The sequence below is a fragment of the Argiope bruennichi genome, chromosome 6, assembly GCF_947563725.1.
Source record: "Argiope bruennichi chromosome 6, qqArgBrue1.1, whole genome shotgun sequence".
Taxonomy (NCBI): domain Eukaryota; kingdom Metazoa; phylum Arthropoda; class Arachnida; order Araneae; family Araneidae; genus Argiope; species Argiope bruennichi.
In genome coordinates, this window is record NC_079156.1 from 98,660,013 (window position 1) to 98,672,933 (window position 12,921).

Genomic DNA, 12,921 nt, shown 5'->3' on the forward strand with positions numbered 1-12,921 from the left:
ATAATTATTACTTTTCGAGGTAAGCTGTAATTGTCATCGAACAGTCGACGATCCAATGAAATTTGAGTTAATATTATAATCGGCCATTGTGACTATGTTTGCATTTTCCCTGTATTTTACTACAATCCTAGATATTTTTTAATGGAAAGATCGATTTGAAAAAAAAAAAAAAAAAAAAGAATATATAAACACAGAATTTGAGCCTTCTATACATCTAAGAAATACAGAATGATAAAAGAGATATACAGCTGCAGCAGTAAGATCATTTACAGTGAGCACACTTTAACATCTGCCATGAGTGCAAACGATAATATTTTACCTCTTTTTTATTTTTTTATTGAAATATTATAATATTTATCTTAAGTTCCACTATTATGTTTGAAATAAATAAAAAACGCTTAAAAGAATAAACTTATTTTTAATTTTTAAACTATGAGCCGGATTATCAATTTCAGAATAAAGCTAATTTTGCTCATCTAGTTGAATTAGATATCTAGGTTTAAAGTTAACTGTATGAGAACATAAAGCGTAGAGCTCTTCTTTTCTGTGAATAAATACACTTTAAATATTTATTATATAACAAAATTTTCAGAAACTTACCTTTTCGTTCTGGTAGGCGGTGACAGCGATGAACTCCGTCTCCTTGAAGACGTACGTCCTGAAGGTGGAATAGGGGAGCTTGAGGATGTCATTTGCCCGCACCAGGTGGAACCTCGGCTGGTATTTGTGCATCGAGTTCAGAATCGTCTGCGTTGCCAGAAAAGAACAACACGAAAACGTTGTGATAATAGGCAGCTTATTCATTCAAAACAAGCAACAAAAATATATCAAATAATCATTTTGAACAACTTTTGATTGTTAGCGAATAATTATATATAATTGATTTCTATGAAAATAATGGTTCAAGGATCTGCAAAATTTAAATTTTACAATGTTCAGATCTTTTATTGTGACTTTAATTCCCTTATTAATGCAATAAGAGTCAAAAGTCGTTATACAGTTTTAGTGACAAATAAATTTATAATTCCATTCTTAATTAGGTTTACTGTAAGAGTGAAGAATCCGATATTCATGAGGATAATATTCAAATCGCAAGCACCAAAATTGTTGCAAATCGTTCACTTTAGTCCAAACCCATAACACTGTAAACCTGCTATACTGATTTGACAAATTTCTTTTGCTGTACTTTCTTGATGCTGTCAATAAATTTGTATTGTCGTATATTCGTATGTATTGTCGTATATTCGTATGTATTGTCATATATGTTGTATATTTGTATTGTCGTAATTTCTGCGTCGAATTTTAAAACATCAATATATTAAATTTAAAATGCTTAAAAGCCAGAAAAATTACAGCATTCAAGCAGAAATTCGGTCCATATACGACAATACAAATTTATTATCAGCATCAAGAAAATAGTAGATGGGCGGTAGATGCGGTGTATACTTTATAAATATAAAGGAATTAAGCTACTGATAGTATAATTTTTCTATAGGAATTTCAATGAAATAATTAGAAAGATTGAGCGTTTATTATATCTTATAAGATATAATATATTATATATTATATCTTATAACTTTAAACGAGCAATTCTTGTATAAATTTAAATTTGTTTCCTATATCTCGGAAATGGTTCAAACGATTTCGATCAAATTTTATGTTTAGATAAGGTTTTGCTTTTTAGATTTATCTATATACGTGTCTTCCTTTAAAAAATGCGATTTAACACACAAAAAAAACAATTTTTTATAACTATTAACTTTTTTTCTCTTTGCTCTAATGCTGACAATATCATATAGCGCCATCGCATAAATTTTTGTGGTATTTACATTCTTCCTTTAAGATGATAACCTACTAGTTCCTCAAAATTTTGTGAGGCGGCGCTATATGACATTATCCGAATACGAATACATTCGGCTCACATCCAATAGTAACAATGCATTTTTGTGTTAACCAATTCGAATAACATGTTAAACGAAGTGCATTCATGGTTTTTTTTTTTTTTTTACTTAAATTACTAGTAGTAGTAGTAGTAGTAATTATATGTAGGTAAGATAAAAAAAATATTCATATGTAATCAATATATGATTTATATCAAAATATTTTCTCCTAAAAAAACCTAATTTCACAAAAAAAAAAAAAAAAAAAAAAAAGCACTGTCTAGCGAAGCTGGTAGTAATACAATTTACGAATCACCCTTTTTAATAATTTTGAATCCTTAAGATATCTAAAGTCATCGGAGAAATTATTCTTTAAAAAAGCTTAGTGCAATTCGACTTGCAATATTTTCAAAAAAGAAGTTTCAGCAATCAAAATCAAACCATTATAAGTCATCGAAAATTGATTTTATCGGTGGGATAAGAAATAACAATAGAAAGAAAGAAATTTAAAGAAAAGAAAGGAATAAGTATGAAGCGTCTTAAATAGCCACAAAAAATGAAAGATGGGTGGGTGTTTTGGAATCTTCTATTACTTGGTTTTTGAAACACACATTTATTTTCACCGTCGCGTCGTCGTGTGGCAAAAGCTCAAGTAACGAGTCTGAAAAATCGATAAATAACATCGCATGTTTTTAACAACAGAAATTGTTCTGGTGTCTGAATTATGTCTGATTCATAACTGGGTTTTGATTTAAGAAAAAAAAATCAATTTGTACTGGCAAATTTTATATTAATAACTATTTTAATTAAAGCGGGGCAATATGAATCATACATCAACATGCTTATTAAAATAAAGAAGAAAAAAATCGGCAAACTCGAACTGCCAATTGAAAAATTATTGGAAATTTTAAATGAAATTAATAAAGTGGACACTTTTAAAGTATACATTCGTCTAAATTTGAAAAAAAAATGTATTATCTGATATCTACAACTATTCCGAATTAAGTAAAGGCAAATTCAAATTTAAGCAAGGAAGAAAGTAAACAAAAAATAATATAAAAAAATCTGAAAAACGCACTCGATTGTAGGATGATCTGAGGACATATTTTTCAGTTTTAGATGAACCCTTTTTCAAATCACGGAAAATTTCATAATTTTAATCACAAATTAATCACAATTTACAAATAACTCCATGAAACTTTTGCCTGTGTTTTTATTATGGTACAGTACACATTTTTCTATCTGGACTTTCTGAACGTACTCCTTTATTCTTTGAACAGTATTTTGTAACTTTTTCCGCCGTTGGAAATACTATAAGCTGTTTAAATTCAGCATAATCACTTTACTATAGATACACATTACTTCCCTGGATATACGAGACGTCATTACATAAAGAATTGCTTGCAATATAAAAATGACTAATTCATTATGAAAAAGAATATTAACATCTACAAATGATAAAAATAGGATTGTTGAGAAAATACTATTTATTCATTTACCTAAGTGTTCCTATCGAATTTATATTCAAATTCATGATTTAGTTAATTTTTTTCCTTGAAAATATGCAAAACATTTACTCTACAATCGAATTTTCTATTCAATTTTTAGTACGAAATGAATTGTCATAGATAAGATATACAATCAATTTTCCACTCGATTCAACTCAAATTAATTTATGTGCAAACGAATTTGAAATTCTGAGAACTCGGATTATTTTCGAAGATAGTTTGTGTAAATTTTTCCAATGTTAAGCATTCATTTTCACATAGCAGAATAATTTTCAGAGATATATTGCGATTTGTTTTAAAGTTACAAAAATCACTTTAAAGTAAACAGAAAACTAAAACTTTTAAAAAGAAACAATCAAAACAGCTTCTCTCATCACACACGGTAAAACTTCGAATAAAACCAATTCCTATTCCATCTTTTTCTCACTCGGCAGCTAGTTCCAGCACAACTGACAAGGAAATTATCTTTTCCGGATGGCAACGACAAGTAACTGCATTAGAAGCAGGGATCACAAATGAAAAACTAAGAAAACATTGTTTGTTACAAACTGTCAGGACTCAGCTCAACGGTAAAATAGAAGCTGACATGAAAAAATAGAAGCTGTCATCCAAACTCCTTTGTGCGTCTGGTGACGCGAGACCACGCAAGAATATCCAATTGGTTACCATTCGCATCTGTCCAACGCAGAAGGTTCTGCTTTGACACAGAGAAACGTGTGACAGTTTGCTGTCGGCATTTCATGTAGTGTATAAAGACTCACTTTTCTTGTGTTCAGGGCGTAATACTTGACTGCCCTTAGCGTAGTAATTTCCTGCCAGTAATAGTTTAATTGCGACCCACTAGACCAGAGTACCTACTGGATTGAGCAAATTGAATGTCTTGTCGTTTTGAAGGATTTCTCTTACCACAGAAATTCTTTGGTATCATGTTATCTCCGGGAAAGCAAAAAAAAAAAAAAAGTATTTGTCAGCGCTCTGTCGGCAGACGATTGAACTAAAGATAATGAAGAAGTTTTGGAGTAGATAATATGGTGAAGATATAATCATCCTGAAGTCATTTTTTTTTTCAAAATTTGAATAAGTTTAATGATTGATTAAAAATTAAAATTTACAGAAGATACGAAAAGAAGAATAAATGAACTGCACTTATTGTAGTTATTTCTTGCCACAAACAGCTTGACTGCGATCGATTAAATCAAAATGACATTGGTCAAGAAAACTGAATGTTTTGTCTTTTTGAAAAATTTTCCTTTCAGCCAAATTTCTTTGCTAATCTCGCACTACTTCTAGGAAGCCGACGACTGAACTAAAGATAATCAATTTAAAGTAACTTTAATTTTGAAGGGCGAAGATATAATCAATCCTTAGGCCATCTGTTCGAAATTATAACCAGTTTTCTTATTAATTAAACAACCAAATAAAATCTATAGAGCATTGAAATGTAAGGATAAATGGACTGTTCTTATTCTAATAACTTCCTGTTGGTAACAATTGAATTGCAATCCGTTAGGAATCATTTACAATCAACAAAATTGAAAAAATGGAATGTCTTTTTGAAAGATTTCCTTTGCCACGGAAATTCTTTGGTATTATGTTATTTCTAGCAAAGAAAAATTGTATTTGTCGTCGATCAGCTAAACGACTGAACAAAAAATAACAAATTTGGAATAATTTTAATTTTGAATGACGAAGATATAATCAATCTTTAGGCCATCGTTTCGAATTTTGAATAAGTATCTGATTGTTTAAGAACTAAGTAAAATTTACAGGGCTGTTAGAAATAGAGATAAATGGATTGACTTAACACATAAAATTATCTGTAAAGTTAAAATAATAAATAAAAACAAGAAACTATCCTAACCTCCACCATTAGCCTGTTTTAGCCATTTTTTTTTTTTTTTTTTGCTTCATATAAAAGCTTATAACCCCTAGATATGTTGCCAATAATCACCTGCCTGTTAATAATCAATCACCATTTTCCACAGTAGATTAAAAACATGACATCACTATATATTCTTTATAGTGAAAAATCTTGACAAATCCCAAGTTCCAATCACTGTGCCAAATTCGAAATTTTTTACTCAGTATAAAACCGTCTTTTATGAGAAGCTTATTTCATATGAAACCTCAACAGTAGTCATCTGCCACCTCCTTTTTAGAGTTTCAAAATATATCTGAAAATGAAACTTCGATGGAACGACTTCATTATTTTGCAAACTTTGCTAACCAATCAAAATGGTCAATGTTTCAAGTCTAATTTAAAATGATACTTTCTTCTGTTATGATAAGATATAGTTAATCAAAGTTGGTTGTCATGACTATATAATACTATTAATATGTTAGTGAAAAGCTAGTCACTGAAAGCGTTAAATAATGCATTTTGACAATAGTTAAAAAAACAAAAATAGTTGTAGGTGAATTCATTTTAGCCGATTGGATTATATGAAAGATAGAAAAACAAATGTGAACAAATTTGAATTTGCTTCCTCAAGTATGAAGATGAAATGTAAGCATGCTTTGAGTTCCCTTTGCCTGCAGGTTAAAGATAATTATGGCTGAATAAATCTTATTATTGATGATAAGATGTGCCTTAACATACAAGTATCATAGCTTCAGCAATGGGCATCTATTTCCAGAAATTCATAGTCACTTCAATATTTTCTGTGGCAATCCAGTATACATATGTCCGATCATTATAGAATGGAATAATTTATTCATAGCATTAGCATTTTCTGAATTTATATCATAATATTTATTTATTAAAAGAAACATCGTTTTTTAATTGAAATGAAAAAAAAAAAATACATACTGCTTTATTTTGTTACACGAACATGTAATTCTATGTTTTACATAATGAAAATCTATATTTAATGAACTTACAAGCAATTTAGATATCATTTCTAATACCTATATGTTTTTATTTCTGAAATTTCTATAAGAAGTTTTTTTATTGTATTTTCGCTTAACATTAAAAAAAAAGAGAATAAAATACCAAGAAGGAAAAATTGCGATTATGCCTAAATGTAATTCAAGCATTAATCCATTATTCAACATGTAATTTCGGAGAAATAAATTCGAACTTTAAATTTTAAAAGAATTGGTTTTAACTCTTTAAGTAATTGCTTTTATTTGTATTGCAAAAAATAGTCTGCATTAGTGTATTTCTAGAAATAATTGTTTCTTAATGAGGAATTGTAATTCGTAAATATATGTAATGGCTTGCAAATTTGCAAATCAAATGCAAAATTCTCGGTGAAAATTTTAATTCTCTACTCCCTTTAAAATCTTTCTCCCTTTCCATCAGCAGCATTAAATCAGCTTTGAGATATAGAATTGAAGAAAAGTTATTCTGATTAATTTAATGAATCTTTTAGATATTCAAATTAAAAGTTTGTCCAAATAAAATATTCTATTAGACAAAATATGCAGCCCAACAATTTACCATTTACTCATTTTATTTTTTTAAATTATTGTTTCAAAAAATAAAGTACAACCGATAATTCGGTTCTAGAATATGAATAATTAAAAGCAAACATTAATATTTTAATATTAATTTTTCAGAAATATACGAACTATGCGTACTTCAAAATCAGAAAAAAAAAACTTTCAATGTATGTCGTACCTTGTATTTTAATTTATTTCAATTTTATCTTTATTTAATGAAAGAAATATTTTATTATGTAAAATTAAGTTAAATTTATAGGATCTTATTCAAGTTTAATGAATAAGTTATTGCACTGACTTTTGCAGAATTACAGAATACAATTTTCATGCAAAACGTTTATAAACTGCGTAATTTCAATAGTTTTCGTATCGCAAAATATACTTATATAACTTTATAAAATTAAAGTTGGAGCAAAAGCTTTCAAATTTTTAAAAATAAGTCTTTAATTTCTAGAATTGCTCTTTCGCTGTAAACGAACTTTCATTATTCAGCAAATTTTTCTCATTATTCAATAAAATTCGTTATTCCTTCAGTCGAACTGCTTACAAATAATATCAGTGTTGCATTATTTACCTTAAATACAATAAATATTATTCTGTACATGTCCCTATTTTTAAAACGATTTTTTTAAAATAGCCATTAGCTTATACAGCAAACTAAACTTAATAAAAATTAGTCATTAAAAACATACTTTAAAATTTCATGCAAATTCGTATTTTTTTTAAAACATAATTATGCTTCAAAACTGATATATTATCTGAAATTGTTTTATGTATTTAAAAAAATTATTCAATACGTTCTACAGAGCAACCATTATAAAAGTACTAAATTTGTTAAGTACTTGATGGATGGAAAAAAAATACTTTCAAAAGTTAAATAATTTTTTGCTTGTCGACCATTTAAAATAAAGTAGATCATGCTCGTACATCATATAAATTTAAATTACTTGTAGATTTTGTGTATCACTGTTCTAATTAGAGTGAATGTAACAGTTTTAAATCTGTTATTTTGACAGCAAGCGTTAAACACAGCTTTACGTTTGTTTGATTTAATTTGAAACTGGTCTTTTTTTTAAAAAATTGTTCATAAATTATAACATTAGAAATCTGACAGATGAATAAAATGATTTAATAGACAAAAGTTTAATTGCTTAGAACACCTAGGCTGACTACTGATTGGTGAAACCCTCCCTGTTAACAACTTCATGCGACCCAGGCTTATACAAGTCAATGTTAAAAACAAAACGAATGCATAAAGTAACGTTTTTCTTTGAAATGTTTTATCTTTAAACTTGTTTGAAGATATCTCTTAATCGTCTTTATAAATATAAAAAATAAAAATAAATAAATAAAATAAAACATATAAGTTTGAAGGGTTTCTATTTAGTTAAAGGAAACATTTTTATAGCGAATTTTATTTAGTTAATGAAAACAAAAATACAAAATACAAAAAAAAAAGGACTGCAATTTCAGATTCGCCGCAGTTTCCGAAACTTTTATTTTTATGTTTCTTTTTGACGAGATCTTTGTTAATTTATCAAAAAATTACACTAAAATGTTGCAGAAATTCTAAAAAGTACGAGATATAATACAACATAGGTATTATTTTGATAAGAAGCGAAGGAAATTTAATGTATGAAAAGGTCAAAAAACCATGACATACTTGTTAGAAGCTTCGCTAAGATTTTACGTCAAAGAGTATTCGAAATATTTCACTGAAATACGCTATGAAATCAATGAAAATTGATTCCGATATTTCCCATTCTTATTAAATAGTTAGTGATTATGTTAGTTTTTAATAAGAAAGAATCCAAGTTATACCATAATTTAAATATATTAGCAGTGACAAACTCTAGGACTGAAGAATTTCCAAAATTTTAAAGACACACGGTCTTATAGGGCTGATCCGAAATGCTACAATTTCATAAGCACAGAGATATTGCCATTACACGATCATTTCAAAATTTTCTGAGATTATATTATGGACTTTTAATTCCTGATACGAGATAGAACATTAGATGTCAAATTCCAATAATATTTGTAGCTTTCCAAATTCAATGAAAAAGCGCAAAATAAAATGACTGTTACTTCTAATAGACTTATCTGATAAGTTCATAATACAATAAGTATTTATTATTATAGGAAGATCAACTAGAATTTAAAACTAGAAATGAATTTCACTTACAAAGCCATGCTTGTCAGAGATGTTATTAGTGATCTTGAGCTTGTGGAAGGAGACCACCTTTTGCATCCACTGTTCTCCAGTGGATGGAGAATCCGGATGTATGTACATCCTCTTGGGCATCTCTGGATCTGCCTTGCCGGCCACCACCCACCTGCTGTTATGGAACTTATAGCGACAGTCATCTGCAGCCACAATATCCATCAACAAGATGTACTTAGCTTTCTTGTCCAGACCGCTGACTCGGACTTTGTAAGCAGGGAACATGCGCCTGTCAATCAAAAATTAAATTAATTAAAACATTATCATTAGTTTTAGAAATATTTGACAATTATGCAAAGAAAATCTGATACAGATAAAAGATATATTTTTAATACTGTGATTTTAATATATATATATATATATATATCATTAGTGTTCTGAAAAAAAAATAACGAAACCGCGGTGGTCTGGTGGTAAGGTCTCGGCTTGTGAGACGTAGGGTTTCAGGTTCGAGACCCGATTCCACCGAAGAACCGTCGTGTAAGGAGGTCTGTTGCACGTTAAATCCGTTGTGCCAAACGTCCTTCCGCTGGTGTGGTGTGGTGTGACGTGGAGAGGGGAGTGCCAGCTCAGATGTCGTCCTCGTCATCTGACCGAGGTTCAAAATTACGAGGACTGTCCCAAAATAACCCTAGTGTTGCGTTACAACGGGACGTTAATATAACTAAACTAAACTGAAAGAAAGATAACTGTAAAAGGAACATTTTCAAAACTATAATCTGATTGCAAATGATGTATGTTATCTATATTGAATTCGGAAAGATAGAAATAATTTCTCTTCAAGTCAGAAATTTTTGATTCCCCCCCCCACATGTATGCCCCCCTTTTTTAATGATAAAAATCCTTTCAAGAGCACGTTTACAAAGAAAAATAAAAAGGATTCAAATATAACCCAAATAAAAAAATATATATTTAATCCTCCAATGATCTACAACTTTCATAAAATATCTGAAACTTTTAGGACTGAATTTCAGTGGTATATATACTTTATATTTTTATACGTTAAGAATCTCGAGAATATATTGAAATCTCGAAGAGTATTTTACTTATGGAATTTTATGAAAGTATGTAAAAAAACATCAATTAACTTTTATACTGAGTATATAAAAAGAAAAACACCATTCCTACTAGTTCAAAGATAAATGCAATTATTTAGAGAAAATCTTTGGAACATTTTATACTTTATTTTAAAATTATTTACTCTATTAATATTAAAGAATAAGACAAAATTTAAGCGACACATTTTACAAATTATTTTATTTTAAAAAATGAAAGCAATGAAAACAAAATCTAAACAAATATAGAATGACTTTTTTTTGTTATTTCTTACATAAACTAACCAGCAATTTCCCAAAACTGTGCAAAAACAAATATAGATAAGAACTTTCATTTAAAAAAAATCCATTTCCTCAAATGATGGAAAAAGACATTTTCATAGGTGAAAAATCTTGAAAATAGCACCAAATTATCACATTTTTTTTCTAACCATTTCTGAGAAAATTGCAGTTCTATCCAAAATCTTGAGATAAACAAACAAATAACTTCACAAAACTGCTCGCTCCTTATTGCCTATCTCCACCCTAATAATACTACATCATGTGTATTGAGCATCAATTAGGATATTTTAGCCATGCATCAAAACAGAGTAATAAATCTTCTTTATGACTTTAAACAGCGGAAAAGACAACCACGACGATTATCATCAACACAATCCAGCATAGTAGTGGTAGCTTCTTAACAAGAACCCAACTAAGCAGATGTTCTGCACCACAATTCGTAATACATAAATGTTCAGATCCACTTTTCAAGACAGCTGCTTAACCAATTCGTAATAAATATTCATAAAGCATAAAAACAAGTGAGGGAAAAATCAACTTTGCACTCGTAAATACGCCTATCAAGTTTCCTGTTCACATGAAACGTATCAGGTGTCATTTATGACGATAAAATCGACCCATAACTAGGTTTAAACTTTAACAGTTTTATGGCTTGTTTGTATTGGGCGCATAGGAATGGGTTTTTGTTTTGTTTTATAGCCGCTCATTACTATACAGTGAGCAAGTTCGTGAAATATAAAATTAGTGATTATAAGTAGCTGTTTCTGAATCTTATGAGGCGCGCAGGATGTGTTACTTCAAATTTAATTAGAGGCGCCGATGTCGTAAAAGTGTGTTTTATATAGAGGGGAAATGGATTAGGTCATTTCATTTCATGCTGAGATTTGGTGATGAATCACTTACTTCATAAAAATAAGCAAATAACACAGATTTATTCCATATATTAAACTAGCTGAATTCGAGAACACAAAATGAATACATGCATCTAATTTGACAGTAAATTCTATAGGTGTTTTTTTTTTTTTTTTTTTTTGTTAATGTAAAGTGACAGTTTTGGGATGAAAAAAATTTAAATGAATTTGATTTTATGCGAAGGTTTGGAAATGAATCATTTATTGCATAAAAATAAGCAAAGAATTTAAATAAATTTACCCCATACTAACTAAGGTCAGGTATTCAAAGCAATATAATAATCTGATTTAAAAGCCAATTTCAAGTCTTTTTTTTTTTATTTTTCTTTCCTTAATGAAATAAAAATTTATTGCACGAAATTAAAAATTAAAAAGAATTCGATCATAACATGTTAAACTGAGATTGAAGATGAATTACTTACTGAATAAAAAAATATATATACATATAAGTAATTTTATTCCTTAACTTGAACGAAGTGAAATTATATATTTGTTGAAATGGGAGGGGGTGAGAGATAAATAGATTCACCAGCAACTTTTACATTTTTTTAAAGAGAAATAACGGACATCCAGAAAACTGGATGTAATTTTTTTTTCTAATATATGTCGTTTTCCACTGCATTGACCTGATTTTCTGAACTTCAATTAAAGATGATAGTTAGGGAGAAATTTTGCGAGTATTGGAAAAATAAAGAAAAAAAATTGTAAATAAATTAATAAAATAGAATAAAAATTCAGAAGCAATGCAGCAATATTTTTTTTCTAAATTGAACTTGAAAGACATCTAAAAAGATCAGATAAAAAATTTTCTTTCACAGTTTTTTCTTCAGGTTGATTCATGCACTAAAGGGATATTAAATTCGTTCTTAGTTCATTCTTTGAAAATAAAAAAATTTCAGAAGCTAACTTTTAGCAATACAAGATAAAGTTTTCATTTTTTTTTTTTTTTTTTTTACTGTGAAGTACTTATTGATAAATACGAAATGGGACAATTAGTGATATTTAATTCAAATTCAAAATATTTATTAAATATGGAACAATGAGTCGAAAATAGGAGTTGCTCGATTTAAGTTGGAATGTCTGATTTCATGAATGGGATAAAAGTTAAAAATCAATGTTTACGTTTTTTTTAAATTTAAACTTGCTAATATTTTTGAATTTGAATTGAATTTTATAAGTATAATTTACGTCAATTCAGGATATTTAATTCGGAATGATTATTATTAAGGATTTTTATCCATTAAAATTTTATCTGAATAATAATAATAATAAACCCTTCAAAAAATCTCCGTCAAAAACATAACATGGATCTGTTAACTGTAAAATTAAAATCTATATAAAAAAAAGTTTTTACAAAATGCATTGCAAAGAAGTTTAGAAAATTAAAAGTAAATATATAGCTGCTATTTTTTTTTTTTTTTCGGAAATTGCTTTCTGTAATATTGAAGAGAAATATCAAATTTCTATTACTTCAGTACAATTGTTAATTACCAATATTTTTTTGAAAATTCCTGATGAAAAATATTAAAAATAAATTAGTATAAAGCATTACGAAGAACATTTTCAACCTCTATTATTAAATCCAAACTAAATATTGGCTATATTATTAAAATAATA

General features: G+C 28.3%; 1 protein-coding gene across 1 annotated transcript in view; it reads right to left on the minus strand.

The window, feature by feature from the left end:
* LOC129972233 (T-box transcription factor TBX3-like) overlaps positions 1-12,921 on the minus strand; it is a 78,113-nt gene that overhangs the window by 20,347 nt on the left and 44,845 nt on the right. Inside the window, exons 2-3 of the mRNA XM_056086279.1 lie at positions 9,018-9,285; positions 601-747 (exon numbers count right to left, since the gene is read on the minus strand). Coding sequence (XP_055942254.1) covers positions 601-747; positions 9,018-9,285 — 415 coding nt within the window. The remainder of the gene's footprint in view (positions 1-600; positions 748-9,017; positions 9,286-12,921) is intronic.